This window comes from Malassezia japonica, chromosome 8 (genome assembly GCF_029542785.1).
Source record: "Malassezia japonica chromosome 8, complete sequence".
Taxonomy (NCBI): domain Eukaryota; kingdom Fungi; phylum Basidiomycota; class Malasseziomycetes; order Malasseziales; family Malasseziaceae; genus Malassezia; species Malassezia japonica.
In genome coordinates this window covers 381,113-395,589 of record NC_083377.1, presented here as the reverse complement: position 1 = coordinate 395,589, position 14,477 = coordinate 381,113, and the positions used below count along the sequence as shown (strand labels likewise).

Genomic DNA, 14,477 nt, shown 5'->3' with positions numbered 1-14,477 from the left:
CCGTGGAGTTTGCGCGTCCGATCGACAACCTCGCGTCGGTGTCGTACCCCGAGTCTGTCCAGCCGCCGAACCCGGAGCTGAACCAGGACGCGACGCCCGGCAAGTACCGCTACGACCGCGATTTCCTGCTGCAGTTCATGAGCGTGTACACCGAGAAGCCCGCGGACCTTCCTCTGCTTGCCTCGATCGGCATGGAGAGCGTGAGCGGCGGCCGCGGCGGCCGCCGTGGCGGCATGGGTGGTCCTGGCCGTGGCGGCATGGGCGGCCGTGGCGGTGGCCGCACGAGCGAGGAGCGCTTTGCGAACGCGCAGCGCGGTGCCTTTGGTGCGAGCGGCCCGATGGGTGCCTTTAATGGCGGCTCGCGTGGCCACAGCATGTCGCGTGGCGGCAGCGGTGGTGCGCTTCCCTCGCGCGAGACGATGGGCACCGGTATTCCGATGGGCGGCCGCCCCAAGAGCAACCGTGGCCGCCAGCGTGGCCCCCACGTCAATCCCCCCGAGAAGGGTGGCCCGACGATCCCCATGGATCAGGTCGCGCCGCTGGCCTACAGCGAGAACCGCTGGAAGCCGCAGAGTCTCGAAGAGGGCCAAAAGGCGGGTGTCGACCACACGATGCTTGTGGAGCGCAAGGTCAAGGCGCTGCTGAACAAGCTTACCGTCGAGAAGTTTGAGTCGATTAGCGACCAGATTGTCGGCTGGGCGAACGAGTCGAAGAACGAGACGGACGGCCGCACGCTGCGCCAGGTCATTGCGATTGTCTTTGAAAAGGCGATTGACGAGGCGGCGTGGAGTGAGATGTACGCGCAGCTCTGTGCCAAGATCCAGGTCCACCTCGACCCCGAGATCCGCGACGAGGTGCTGGACGAGAAGGAGGGCAAGGAGTACCGCGGCGGTTTCCTTTTCCGCAAGTACCTGCTCACCTGGTGCCAGGGCGACTTTGAAAAGGGCTGGGGCGCCGCCAAGGAGGAGAGGAAGCCCGAGAACGAGCCCGAGCTCCTCTCTGACGAGTACTACGCCGAGCAAAAGGCCAAGCGCCGCGGTCTTGGTCTCGTGCAGTTTGTCGGTGAGCTGTTCAAGCTGCAGATGCTCCAGCCGCGTATTATGCACACGTGTATTGTGCGCCTGCTGCGCACCACGACCGAGCCGGAGGAGGACGAGATCGAGAGCGTGTGCCGCCTTTTGTCGACGGTCGGATACCTGCTTGACTCGAGCCAGGGCAACCACAAGAGCCGCATGGACGTGTACTTTAAGCGCATCGACGATATCCTGCAGAGCGACAAGATCTCGTCGCGCATGCGGTTCATGCTCCTGGACGTGGTGGACCTCCGCTCGCAGAACTGGGTGCCTCGCCACGACACGAGTGCGCCCAAGACCATTGCCGAGATCCACGCGGAAGCTGCGAAGCGGCAGCAGCAGAAGGAGGCCGAGAAGTTTTCGCTCTCGCGTGGCGGCTCGCGCCGCGGCCAGCAGCGCAACGATCCCCCGCCGCCGTCCTCGGGCGGCGACGGGTGGAGCACGGTCGGTGGACAGAGTGCGCCGCCGCCCCGCCAGGGCCGCGCGGGCGACCTGTCGGCCTTTGGTAAGGGCATTGACCGCTCGTCGAGCGGCAAGCTCGGCGGTGGCCCCCAGAGCATCTTCTCGCGCAAGCAGGGCAAGGGCAGCGAAGAGAGCAGCCCTGCGCCGTCGCGCAACTCGTCGACGGGCAACATGTTCAACCTGCTCAACGCCTCGCAGGAGGGTGGCGGTGAGGAGCCGCAGCGCCCTAAGCTGCAGCTCCAGCCGCGTACCAAGCCGACCGACGAGGAGGAGAAGAAGGACGAGATGAGCGAGGAGGACGTCAAGCGCAAGACGGCGAACGACGTCAAAGAGTACCTCGCCATCCGCGACATTGAGGAGGGTGTGCAGAGCATCGAGGCGCTTCCCGAGAAGAACCGTGCGTCGTTTGTCGACGCGCTCATCGCCGCCGTCCTCGACAAGAAGCAGGACCAGGTCGAGGACGCGGGCAAGCTCCTCGGCACGCTGCGCGAGCGCAGCGTTCTCGACGAGACGATGCTCTCCGAGGGCTTCAAGGCGCAGCTCACCTACCTCGACGACACGTCGATGGACGCTCCGAGCGCCTACTCGTTCATGGCGCAGCTTCTTGTCGCCGCGCAGTTTGGCCGCGAGCAGATCGACTCGATGGGCGAGGTGATGGAGGGCGAGGGCCTCAAGCCCCCGAAGGAGCGCCTCCTGGCCAAGGTCGACGACCTCTTGTAGTCGCAATAGTGCAGTATTGACATCTGACGAAGTTCCACCGAGCTCCGAGGCTATGGGTATCTAGGGATCGGTCGTCGAAAAGACGTTCGGCGACCGCGCGCCTTGCATCTCGCGCGTCTCGGCCAGCAGGTCGTAGTCGAGCGCAGACGAGTTGGTCACGACCGTCGTCTGCTGCATGTCTGCGTCGAGCATGTCGTCATCGACACGCTGCGGCGCGACCTCGTTCACGTCCTCGGGGAAGAGATCGTCGGCGCCATTCAGCGTCTCGACCATGCTCGTCGGCGCCGCCGTCTTCTCCTCGCGCACCGCGTCAGGGACGAGCACGAGCCCCGCGTCGATCCGCTCCGAGAACGCATCGTCGTCGCGCGTGTGCATCGGACGCGAGACGCCAGGCTCGGGGTAGCGCGGCAGGAGCTCCGTGTCGTCCGCAAGGCGCGAGCCGTCTTCACGGAACAGCTGCACGTACGCAGGAAGGTAGGCGGGGTGGTGCGCCGGCGTCGCGGCAAACGACGAGTGCGTCGCGCGCGTGAGCGCCGCAGGCACCGCGACGTTTGGCGCACCTTCCGCCGGGACGCAGCGCGAAGCAGACGGGGGGAAGACGATCGGCGCGGCCTGCGCCAAAGCCTCGCTCGGTGGCGCCTCGGTAAAGCGCACCGGGACGCACATCACCAGGCTCTGCGTGCCGGCATTCGTCGCCAGCTGGCTCGAGCCGTAGCCAAAGCGCAGCTTGACCTTGAGCTTGTGCCGAATACGCACATGGGGGCTCTCGTAGTCGGGCAGCAGCTGCGTCGTCCCGCCGCGCATCGCCGTCTTTCCGCTCGAGGGGACCATGGGCAGGCTGAACGAGAGCCGCACCTTTTTGGAGGCCAGTGTCATGCCGCAGCCGTCGCTCCCGTCAAAGACGTACGACGCTTTGGGGTTCTCGTGCACCGGCGCCGGCGTCGGCGGGGGGAGCACCAGTGCCTCGGGCGCGGGCCGCGCCTCTTCCTCGCGCCCGCCATTAAACACGGAGAAGCGCGAAAAGGGGGACGTGAGCGCCTTTTTCTTCTTGCTCTGCGCAGGTGCGGGTGCGGGCGCTGGCGCCGGCGCGGGTGACGTCGTAGGCATAGGCACCGACGCCTCGCGCTGTTTGCCGCGGCTGCGGTCGCTCTGCGGCAGCGGACCGACGGTGTACGAGCGGAAACGCTCGGCGTGGTTCCGGCGGTCGGTCGGCGCACTGCCCGCGCGCTGCTGCCGGATCCGCCCTTCGAGCAGCGCACGGTTGTAGGGGTACTGCGACGCGCCCGAGTGCTGCGACTGCGGCGGCGCATGCTTTGCGCACATCGCCGGATCAAACGCAGGGACGTCGGTCGCGCCGACGTCGCCCTCGAGCGGCAGCGCAAACGCGGTGCAGTAGCTGCGCGAGAGCGACGAGCTGTACTTTTCCATCTGTACACACATCGCCTCGAGTTCACACAGGCGCAGGTCGTTCCACATCTTGGTCTGCGCCCAGAGCGGGTCGAGCTCGACCTGCAGGCCAAACACGAGAGGCGGCTGCTCCTCGTCGGACTCGACGTGCGTGTTGGTGTGCGCGGGAACAGAAAGCGTGAGCTTCAGCGGGAGGTACTCGTGCACTGCGCCCTGGATCACGACCGGCACCGGCAAGGGGATCTTGGGCGCGTGCGTAAAGTGGCGCAGCGGCACGCGGTTCGTCAAGCGCTTGCGCGTCGCGTTCTGCACGTCTTGCGCGGCGCTTGGCGCAGGCGCCGTGCGCGGCGCCAGGAACGGATTCTTGCTCTGCTGGCGAAAGGGGTTCGTGCTGCGCGCAAACGGGTTCGGCGCTGCCTCTTCCTCCTGCACGTCGGCACCGGTAAATACGGCGAGCTGCGCGACGGGAATCGGGACCATGTCGCGTGTGCGGCACACACGGACGAGGTGCGGCGGACTGCGTACGGTGCACGGCGCAGCCGGCTCGGATGCGAGCGGCGAGAGCGTCGCGTGGGCGCCGACACCGGGCGAAGCCGTCGTGTACGTTCCGACTGCCGGCGAGGTCGATGCACTCGCATAGTCGGACTGCGGCGAGGTCGGCGCCTTGCGCCCGCCCGGCTCGACGACGGTCGCCACCGCCTCGAGGTTGTAAAACGTGCTTGCAGAGCGCGCCGCAAATGACGCGGGAAGCCAGCCCGGCGCAAAGAGGTCGAACTCGACCTCGAACTGCAGCGGATCGCTGCCGTGCGTCGCCGGGAGCTGCGTCGGGGTCTGGATGATCTCGTGCTTGATGTCGCACAGGCGCACCGACGAGAAGCGCGCGGAGCTGTCGACGTACATCGAGTAGCCCACGAGGTGCACGTCGAGCGCCTGCAGCTCGAGCGCGTCCTCGCTGGGGGGTAGCTCGAGTGTGACGGTGCCCGAGAGCGAGTAATGCGACGTGACCTGCAGCGGCCCAAACATGTTGATGCACTCGGTCGCGGGCGTGACACGCACGGCGACGCGGTGAGCGAGGCGCGGAGTGACAATCGGCGCACTCAGCTCGCTCATGCCCAGCGGCGACGTGCTGCGCGCCATATCGTCTGCGTACACGGCCGGCGGCGCCGGTCGCATATCCGGCTGCATGCTCACCGGCGATGCCGCACGCGGATAGGCGTGCAGGCCCGGCGAGGCGCGCTCCTGCGGCACCGGCGCGGCCGGCGAGGCACGCCCGGGTGATGTGTCTGATCCGCGGCGTGTGGGATAGTCGGGCGCCGAGCCGCGGCGCAGAAAGCTCGGCGCACGCAGCAGTGTGGCGCTACCCTCGGCCAGAGGCGAGGGATTGCGCGATATGTGTGCCCGCGACGGCTGGCGGCCCAGCGAGTCGTTCGATGCATTCGACGAGCCCGTGATGCTGCCCTCGCGGCGGCGCTCGGACGAGAATGCGAGCGACGGCCGCCGTGCGATCGCACGGAGCGACAGCGGGGACGTTGTGCGGCGCAGCGGCGAAGGCATCTCGTCGCTCTGCTGCGTGATGGGCCCCGAAGGCAGTGATGGTATCGGGTCGGCGAGCCACGGATAGGCCGCGCCCTGCAGTGGTGGGGCCAGGCCCAATTCCGACGGAGTGCGTGCGCCCTCGTCAAGCAGTGACGTGCGGCTCGCCCGCGGGCTCTGGCGCATGCTCATACCCCGTGTGAGCGACGAAAGGCGGCGCGATCGGCTCTCTTGCACATCCTCCGATCCGCCCGACGAAGGCTCGGGGGGTGGTGATGACATGGAAAATCTCCGGCGCAGTGCCTGCGCATCGCCGAACGGCGTGGATGGCATGGCCATCGTCACCATAGGCAGCATCCTCGCACGCCGCCAAACAAGAGAGAACGAAGCGGCCGCGACACGCTCGGCGCAACGCGGTCGCCCGATTCGACTGCGGTGGCGTGCCTGCACTGCCCGATGAAAAATAGTCTATTGGTCTGCCCTGGGTAAAGTGGGGAGGGATGTACAAAGTATCTACGAGGGGCTACGAGCGATAGTGCGGCTGCATGTAGGGCTGTGCGACGTACGCCTCGGCGTCGTACGCCTCGGTGTCATACGGCGAGTTGCTGGCGCCGTTGTATAGCTCGCGCGAGTAGGTCGGCGTGGAGTACGCTTGGCCGGTAGGGGCGTCTGCGTAGCTCTCGTGCGCCGCGGCGTACGAGCCATCGTGGGCGAGGGGCGCGCCGGAGTATGCGCCGTCGTGGGCGACCGGCACACTGCCGTACGAGCCGTCGTGGGCAACCGGCGCACCGGCGTACTCGGACGCACTCGAGTACTCGGGCGCAGCAATGAGCGACGAAGGAAGGGCAGCCGCGCCGGGCTGAAGAGAGTGTGACATCGTCTCACCGGGCTGAACCGAGTGCGACACAGGCGCGCCCGATACCAGCCCTTCGTTCTGGACCGTGGGGGGCGCAAGGCCCTCGCCATGCGTCGCAGGGAAGGGCTGGCCGACGGCGCCAACACCGCCAAGATAGTTGTCGGCCGTGGGCGCAGCAGACGGCTGCATCGAGCCGTACGTCGCATTGGTGTTGTACATCGAGCCGGTGTTGAACGAGTTGACCGGCTTGACACCCGCCTCCTGCATCGGCATCTCGCGGTGGTCGTCGTCCGACTCGTCGCCCATGTCAAAGCCCGCGCCGCCCGTCTGGCGCGCAGGAAGGGGGGCGCCGGCCGCGGCCGTGTCTTGCTGCAGCTCAGGCCACTTGATCTCGTCCTGACGGAACCAGCGCATGATGCGGCGGCCAAACAGCTTGGCAATTACAATGCCAATGATCGCAAGAAGCACCACACCGCCCGCGACACTCACGCCCGCAATCACCGGCGTCCAGTTCTTCTGGGGCTGGGGGTGGTTGTTGGGATTCGGCGTCGGCGTACCCGTCACGGTCACCTGCGAGTTGACCACGGCGTCGCTCGAGGGCGAGTTGGAGTTGGTACTGGTTCGCGTTGCGACTTCTGTGCTGGTTTTTTGGGAGCTCGAGGTGGGGGACGAGCTCGACTGGTCGCGTGTACGCGAGCGGGTCGAGGATGCGGCGCCGGCGCCTGCGGCTGCCGATGAGCGGGTCGATGCGTTGCCGCCCGAGTCCCGGCTGCTGCTTGAGCTGCTCGCGTTGCCGCCGTTGCCGCGGCTCCCGCTGCTTCCGCTGTTTCTGCTGCCGCTGTTGCCGCTGTTGCCGTTGTTGCCGTTGCTGCCGTTGCTGCCACTGTTGCCACTGTTTCCGTTGTTGCTGTTTCCACTGTTACTTCCACTGTTACCGTTTCCGTTGCCAGAACTCCCGTTGTTCCCATTGTTCCCGTTCCCACTGCGAGAACTCCCAGTGGAGCCCGAGTTCTGCGAGCGCGAGCGGCCAGAGCCAGCGGTCTGCGTCTCGCGACCCATGGTCGAATCGCCCGGCGCAGGGCGGTTGATCGGCAGCGAAGTAAACTCGTTGCCAATGAGCCATGACGCAATGTCGGCATGCGCAGCGATCGACGTGCCCTGACGGCGGTGACGCGCGTGTTTGCGCTTCACAGTCGGCGTCGAAGCATTGTACATACCCCGCGCTCTGACCGCGTCAAACTGCTGCACCTCTGCGGGGTTTGTGGGGTGGGGATCCGCGGCCAGCGCTGTGCCGCTCGTAGCCACCCCCAAGGCTGTAAGAAACACAAGTGAGGGGCGCATCGTCAAATGCTCCGTCCTTCCCGCCGCGCGCCGCCAGCGATCTGTCAACGGGATGAACGAGGACGAGAAACGGCGCGGCGGCGCCTTGGCGAGGGCTCCACCTGTAGAGCTATGCAGAAAATGTACCCCTGCATAATTGTGCAGAAGGGTGAGGTTCAGGGAACTTCTATGTGCCCCCATTTTTCGCCTCCACCGGCGAAAGCACCGCGGCCGTGCGTGCATGAATCTGCGCGGCGCGCGCGCCTGAATGGCCTTCGTCCAAAGACAGGTCCAGCTCGCGGCTGCCCAGGGCGCCGCGGCGGAACTGCTCCAGGACATAGTCGGCGGCGACAGCGAGGCTCAGTTCACCGCCACGCTGCCGTGCCCCGGGCGCACGCTCGGCGACTTGAGCGAGAAATTCAGCGGCATCGTCCGTGGGGTGGGGCGTGCGCATGAGCTTTGTATAAGGGGGGGGCGCATCGCCTTTTTGTGCGACATAGCGCTGGTTCATGCGATAGAGCAGGTAGTCGACAAGGACCTGCGGATCAAAGAGCGTCTGCTTCATGCAGCCGGCAATCGCGAGCTTCAGTGCCCGCTCGGGGCCATGGTCGTCCGCCGTGCCGAGGTACGGCACCATGATGCCGGGGGTATCGTAGACGTACACAGCCGGCGCCTGCTGTGCCTGTTGCGCGACAAGCGCCTTCATATCGACGGTCTCGCCCTCCATCTCCATCGCAGAGAGGGAAGGAGGGGCGGGCGTGATGCGCACCGTCCCGGTCACCTTGCGCGTGTGACCGGGGTGGGGGTGCGTACTCGCTGCGCCTTTTTTGCCGGTGCCGACAAAGCGGAGCGCATTGAGCAGCGAGCTCTTGCCGACATTCGGCATGCCGACAATCAGCAGCCGGATGCCCGTTTCGGGCGTCGGCGTGTAGCGCGCCGCGCCGGATACGCGCGAGGGGCGGTACAGGTGCCCGGCACGCGCGGCGGCGCGCGCGACCTCGCGCCCTAGCAGCGCCGCTCGCTGGCACACCCAGTCGTAGACACGCTGCACGTCGCGCTTCTGGCGCGCGTCGACAAACATGGCACTCTGCCCGTGCTTCTCAAGGGCTTCAATGAGTGGCGCCTCGCACGCGCGGTCGATCAGGTCGCGCTTCGTATACACGACGAGCCGCCGCGCGGCCCAGCCGGGCAGCCGCTTGCCGGGCGCGACGCGCATCTTGTCCTCGGCGTGCGGCACCTCTTGGAGCACTGACTCAAAGTTGGGATTGATGCTCGTCAACGGGATACGTGCGTCGCGCACCTCGACCACAAGCGGCGGCGGCGAGCGCGCCAGGAGCGCCGGTAGCGAGCGCATCGCACGATGCATATGCCCAATGTACCACGACGGCACCGTGGCGGGGTACGCAAACGACGTACGCGGCTCGAATCCCCCTTTGCTCCGACGCACCTCTTCCACTGGCTTCGCGGCCGCGGGCACCGCACGCACAATGCCCGCGTGCGCCGCACGCGCCGCACGCACGCCACTCAAAAGGCGTGGCATGATGCCCTTCGAACCTCCACACGATGGAGGGGGAGAGGCCGTTGGCCGACTCGCCCCGCAAGCGGCCGCGTGTGCTCTGGCGCGGGGTGCTGCTGCTGCACGACGGGACGCAGCTCCCTGGCACGACGATCATGACACATATGCACCCATGGGCGCATCTCCATACCCACGAGACGCGGCCCGGCGCGCTCGAGGCCGAGGCCGAGCTGTGCCTGGCGCTCGAGATGGTGCGGCACCACTCGCTGTGCGTGCGCCCACCGTCGGAAGCGAAAGAAGAGATCGAGGCCTCTGGGCAGATTCAGCTGTACGTCGCGTGGCTGACCCAGACACATCGACGCGTCGCACCCCTATACGCTTGCCTACTTTGAGCGTATCTTTGGCGCGCCCGACGGCCAGCTGGCGCTCGTGTACGACCCCAACGTGTCGGATCAAGCGCCGGACATTTCGAGCGTGTACCGCACGTCGCTGCACAGCAGTGGCGCGCTCGAGCTCGTCCTATGTGCGCGCCAGAGCGCCGACGCGCCGCATATCGTCGACCTCGTCGTCGGCCGCCGCGTCGCCAAGCACCGCGATAGCATCGACAAAAAGGCGCCCCGCGCCCCGCGCCCGGATGATCCGCTGCCCCGTGCGCCGCGGCAGCTGCGATGGGACTCGAGCGACGACGAGCGGCCGACGGTCCTCGACGCGCGCGTGCGCAAGCGCGGGCACCTCACCCTCACGCCCGAGCGCAGCCGCGGCGGCCACACGCCCGGGCGCCGCGGCGAGAAGCGGCCGCAGCGCAAGGCGCCGGTCGACGAGCCGGTCTATGTCCCGATCGCCGCGGCGCTGCCCCCGTCCGGCACACCGGCCGCGGACGACCCCGCGATGGAGGAGGCGAACCGACAGTCGATCAAGCGCCTCGTCCGCAACCAGCTCGTCGGCAACGGCATGGAGCGCGGCGAGCGTGCGTTTGACGCGTGCTTCCAAGCCGCCTATGCAGGCACATGCCTCGTGTTTGTACGTCGCTCTACTAACCCAGCGCCGAACCATTCAGACGCACCGCGTCGATCCCAAGGCCGCGGCGCGCATCGTCGCCGCGCACCTTGCCATGTACACCAACCCCGAGGAGCTGGTGCTCTGTGCGCCACGCCGTAGCGATACCCGCTGACTAAGCCAATTTCTTCTTCGATGACGGAGCGCGTAGCAGCGCCAGGGCTGCGGCGCCTGCCGCCGTACTGGTACGAGTACACGACGCGCGCCAAGACCCGTTGGTACGGCCGCCAGATCCTCGAGGTATTTACGACCGAGTTCCGCGACCGCACCAAGGAATACTATGTACGTCGCCTTGCTAACGCAGACCTGGGCCATTTACAATGGTACGCCTTCGCACTGACCCAGGCCTGTGCACCGTAAATGGGCAGACGGTCACGCCGGTGTACCGCATACAGAACAGTGACTTTTTGGTGTAGGTATTTTTGCTGACCCAGCAACAAGGTGCACCGACACGAGCCGGCAGTCACCGATGCGCCGGTGCGCATTCTGCACCGCGACGACAGCAAAGGGCGTCTCGTCGTGGTCAAGCCAGGGAGTATCCCGGTGCATGCGACCGGCCGCTACCACCGCAACACGCTCGTGGAAATGGTCAAGGAGCAGACGGGCCTTGCGCAGGTCTTTACAAGCAACCGCCTCGACCGGCTCACGTCCGGCATCATGGTGTGCTCGACGACCAAAGAGGCCGCATGCGAGCTCGGCAACGACTTTAATGCGGGCCTCGTGAACAAGGCGTACGTGTGCCGCGTCGTCGGCGCATTTCCCGAGCACGAGATCGACTGCCGCGAGCCGATTCTCAGCGTTGACCGCCAGAGCGGCCTGAACATTGTGCACCCCAAAGGGAAGGACTGCCGCACGCTCTTTCAGCGCATCTCCTACGACCCTGACACCGACTCGAGCGTGGTCGTGTGCCGCCCAATTACCGGACGCACGCACCAAATTCGCGTGCACGCCCAGTTCCTCGGCCATCCGATCAGCAACGACCCGCTGTACAACCACCCGGTCTGGGCGACGGTCGACCGCGACGTCCTGTCGACCGCGCAGCCGCGGCACTATGAGCGCGTCGGCGGCGAGTCGGGCAACGTCGAGGTCGAGCGCGTGCTGACCGCCCTGAAAGGCGCCCGCGACGACTCCGAGGGGTGGGCGCGCTGGCGCGACGATGTAGTCTTTGGCACGCTCAACCGCCAAATGAACTACGAGACGGTGGACGTGCCGGGACCGAACGGACAGCCTGCGCCTGCGCCGCCGGCCGACGCGGCGCCGATGGACACGGAAGTGTGCGAGACGTGCCGCATCCCGCTGCTGCCTGACCCCACGCCGGAGGAGCTCTATATTTATCTGCACGCGATCAAGTACTGGACGGATCAGTGGTCGTTCCAGGACGAGCTGCCGTGGTGGGCGAGCGAGCAGTGGCAGCATCCGGATCCCAACGAGAACCGCGACCTGCCCGACCTGCCGCTTATCTCGAGCGAGACGGACCTCGGCAAAGGGGGTGCGTTCCGCCGTGTCAATGAGGCGCTCGAGAAGCGCCCGGCGCTCGTCGAGCGGGCGATCGGACAAGAGACGGCGCTTCCGGCGGCAACAGCGCCGCCGCTAGTCCTCGAAGTCCCCCGTGGCCTCGAGGACGTGGCGCAGCGCGAGCTCGTGCAGCGCCTCGGCATGGATAGAGACGCGCCGGCGCTCGAGTCGGCGCTGCACTCGGGCGTCGTCCTGATGGACGCGTCGAAATGGGGCACAGTGCTCCTCGAAAAGTACGCCGCCGGGCTCCTGCCGGGCCTGCTGGGCGTGTACTATGCCATGGGCCGCCGCGTGCTCCCTGCGCCGCTGCTGGATGCACTCTTTGCCGAGCGTGTCGAGGCGCTTGGCGCCGGTGCCGGCGGCCATGGCCAAGCGTGGCAGCCGACGCCGAGCGAGAAGAGCCTCTTTGCGCTGGTGCAAGAGGCATGGGACGCAAGTGCCGCTGCACGGGCGGCCGCGCTCGACGCGTGGACGGCGCACGAGACCCCGACGTTCCGTGTCGCGGTGCACGTCGACCGCAGCTCGTACGTCTTTCCCACGGTGAGCACGAGTGCGATGGAGGCGCACCTTGCTTCGCTTGTCCTCCCGTGGCTCGCCTCGGTAATCCCTGGGACATGGGAAGTGGCGCCGAGGCACGATACCCCCCTCTTGGTCAAGATGGCATTTGCGCCGCGCCTCGGTGTCGACGAGACGCTGCAGTCGGGCCCTCGAGCGCGCCAAGGCAATCCGCAGGGCGCGCTCGTCTTTCAAGTCCATGCCCCCACGTCCTCGGCGCCGGTGCAAACCATGTCCACGCCGGAAGCGACGCGCGAGGTGATGGCGCGCGCTCGTGCGCATGCCGTTGCTGCGCTCCTCCCGCTGGATGCGGCCGCGGACGAGGTGCGCGTTAGCACGCTCGCGACGGCAGACCCTGCGCTCGGCTCTGCGCTGATGGACGTGCTTGCAGCGCACAAGCTGCGTGCGACGCTCGACAGGGCGCCTGCACCCGACACGCTCAGCGGTGCCCTCGTCGAGCTCCCTGAAAAGGCGCGCGACCTCCCCCACGCGACGCTCTTCCCCCTGCTTGTCGAGCGCATGTCGGAGCTTCTTACGGCCCTTGCACCCGGCGCGCGCGCTCTGCTCCTCACGAGCGAGCCCAAAATGCTTACGCGCGCCCTCAAAGAAGTCGAGAACCAGTGCCGGCGCGACGAGCAGCCGTACGCGCTGCGTTTGGAGCCCATGACCTGGCTATCCTCTGATCCCTATGTGCTTGCATCTACTCTTGCCGACGGCAACCTGGAAGCCGAGCTGCGCGGGGGCATGCGCTCCTTCTTCTACCACCACACCTATGCCGCGTGCGTCGGCAAGGCGGCCCTGTACCGTAAGTAGTGGAGGTGTGTACGATAAGGCGGTGCACAGCAATACCACCATGCGTCGCTGGGGCCGGATGCTGCCGCGCCCGGCGTTCGCGCTGGGGCTCGTGCTGATGCTGGTGGGATATGCTGTCGCTGCTACTAGCGCAAATACGACCGAAGCGCTAGGAAAGCGGTCGTCGAAAGACGGCGAAATGTCCGAAGAGCAGTTTGACTATCAGCAGGAAGTCGCGAACTACATTACGGTTGCAGGCCTGACCCTGTACTGGTGGGAGTACCTATGCACGCTCAACCGCGAGCTGTACATGTACCGGCCCAAGATGCTAAAGCGCCCGCAGGTCGTGTTGTTCCTCCTGATCCGCTACGGCACGCTGCCTGCTGTGATTGTGCCTGCGTACTCGCTCTGGCACAGGTTTACCTCCTCCGAGCAGTGTCTGGACCACGAGCAGATTACGGTGGCTGTCGTACAGTTTTTGGTCTCCTGTATCTTTTCGTGGCGCACGATCGCCATTTGGCGGCGCGCGCGGTGGGTGTCCATCTTTCTCGCGACGTTTTCCTTGCTGCTGTTTGTCGCAAGCATCGCCTTGCTGTACTACTCGCACGACTCGCTGGTCATTACCGGATCGTGTCGCCCGACGGATCCCGACGGAGAAAATGGCAAGCAGAGCGGCAAGGCGCACAGCGTGAACACAGTGATGTGGTTCTACCTGATCAGCATGATCTTTGACACGACGACCATGGTCCTCTCGTCGTACAAGCTCGTGGTCTATGCGAATATGGGCCGCAGCCTCGATGCGCCCAACTTCAGCGACCCGTTCGAGGCGCACCGCATGCAGGTGCGGAAGCAGACCATGGACATTGAGCAAGGGCGCCGCAGCTCTGCCGGCGAGACGCTCAAAAAGGTGCAAGGCCGCGTCGTGCCGTTCGCCACCTTTCCATACCGTATCGTGCGGAATGCATACGAGTGGTGGTCGACGCTCACGCCGCTTCTCGCGCGCCTCTTTGCGAATGGTCTCGTGTACTTCTTTGTCGCAACCGCCTTCAACGTCGTCAACTTTGTCCTAGAAGCGGTCCAATCGCTGCACTCCAAAAGTTTCCTCTCTTTGTACCCTCCGCTGATGTGCGTCTTGTGCCAGCGGATGATCCTCACCGAGTTTGACGCTGTCTGGGCGCCGTACGACCCCGACCTCGACATTCCCGGCAGGCAGTTTGTCGACCGCGTCGTGGGCCGCGGCGAGAGGCAGTCGCGCATGAGCGAGCTCGACCGCTTCCAGGACTTTGTCACGTCGCTCGAGGCCCGGCAGACCGCGAACAACTCGACGAGCTCCAATATACGCTCCCCGTCGTCGTGCCCACCGCCCGGCGAAAAGGCCTCGCTCGAGACAAACTCGCGCTTTCCCGGCGCAGAGTCGTACACACCAGGGCAGCCGCCAACTGCCAACAAGCCCCTGTCCATGCACCGCCCCAGCGTGGCGACGTCCGAGCTCTCGCCGTGCGAGTCGCCGCGCGCGTCGACCAACCACACGGCCGCAGCCGCGGCTGCAGCGGCCGCGGCCGATTCGCCGGAACGCAGCGGCCCCCTTCCCCAGCTTTCGGTTCAGCAACAACAGCATGCCCTGCGTATGGCCGGCATGCGTTAATACCCGTTTGTAGAGTAATGTGTCTAT

The 14,477-nt window shown here is 66.2% G+C and overlaps 6 protein-coding genes across 6 annotated transcripts; 3 read left to right on the top strand and 3 right to left on the bottom strand.

Annotated features, from left to right (window-relative positions):
• Positions 1-137: 137 nt before the first annotated feature.
• MJAP1_004024 (uncharacterized protein) lies at positions 138-2,255 on the top strand (the record flags this gene model as incomplete). Its single annotated transcript, XM_060267947.1, has 1 exon — positions 138-2,255. The coding sequence occupies one exon, from the start codon at positions 138-140 to the stop codon at positions 2,253-2,255; it is 2,118 nt and encodes a 705-aa protein (XP_060123930.1).
• Positions 2,256-2,315: 60 nt separating this feature from the next.
• On the bottom strand, positions 2,316-5,552 carry MJAP1_004023 (uncharacterized protein; the record flags this gene model as incomplete). Its single annotated transcript, XM_060267946.1, has 1 exon — positions 2,316-5,552. One exon carries the CDS (start codon positions 5,550-5,552, stop codon positions 2,316-2,318), a length of 3,237 nt encoding a protein of 1,078 aa, XP_060123929.1.
• A 166-nt stretch (positions 5,553-5,718) lies between these two features.
• On the bottom strand, positions 5,719-7,392 carry MJAP1_004022 (uncharacterized protein; the record flags this gene model as incomplete). The annotated part of the gene is made up of 1 exon (XM_060267945.1): positions 5,719-7,392. One exon carries the CDS (start codon positions 7,390-7,392, stop codon positions 5,719-5,721), a length of 1,674 nt encoding a protein of 557 aa, XP_060123928.1.
• Positions 7,393-7,558: 166 nt separating this feature from the next.
• On the bottom strand, positions 7,559-8,911 carry mtg1 (Mitochondrial GTPase 1; the record flags this gene model as incomplete). The annotated part of the gene is made up of 1 exon (XM_060267944.1): positions 7,559-8,911. The coding sequence occupies one exon, from the start codon at positions 8,909-8,911 to the stop codon at positions 7,559-7,561; it is 1,353 nt and encodes a 450-aa protein (XP_060123927.1).
• A 23-nt stretch (positions 8,912-8,934) lies between these two features.
• MJAP1_004020 (uncharacterized protein) lies at positions 8,935-12,826 on the top strand (the record flags this gene model as incomplete). Its single annotated transcript, XM_060267943.1, has 7 exons — positions 8,935-9,215; positions 9,238-9,907; positions 9,930-10,029; positions 10,104-10,225; positions 10,248-10,266; positions 10,289-10,355; positions 10,378-12,826. 7 exons carry the CDS (start codon positions 8,935-8,937, stop codon positions 12,824-12,826), a joined length of 3,708 nt encoding a protein of 1,235 aa, XP_060123926.1.
• A 40-nt stretch (positions 12,827-12,866) lies between these two features.
• MJAP1_004019 (uncharacterized protein) lies at positions 12,867-14,450 on the top strand (the record flags this gene model as incomplete). The annotated part of the gene is made up of 1 exon (XM_060267942.1): positions 12,867-14,450. One exon carries the CDS (start codon positions 12,867-12,869, stop codon positions 14,448-14,450), a length of 1,584 nt encoding a protein of 527 aa, XP_060123925.1.
• Positions 14,451-14,477: the final 27 nt, after the last annotated feature.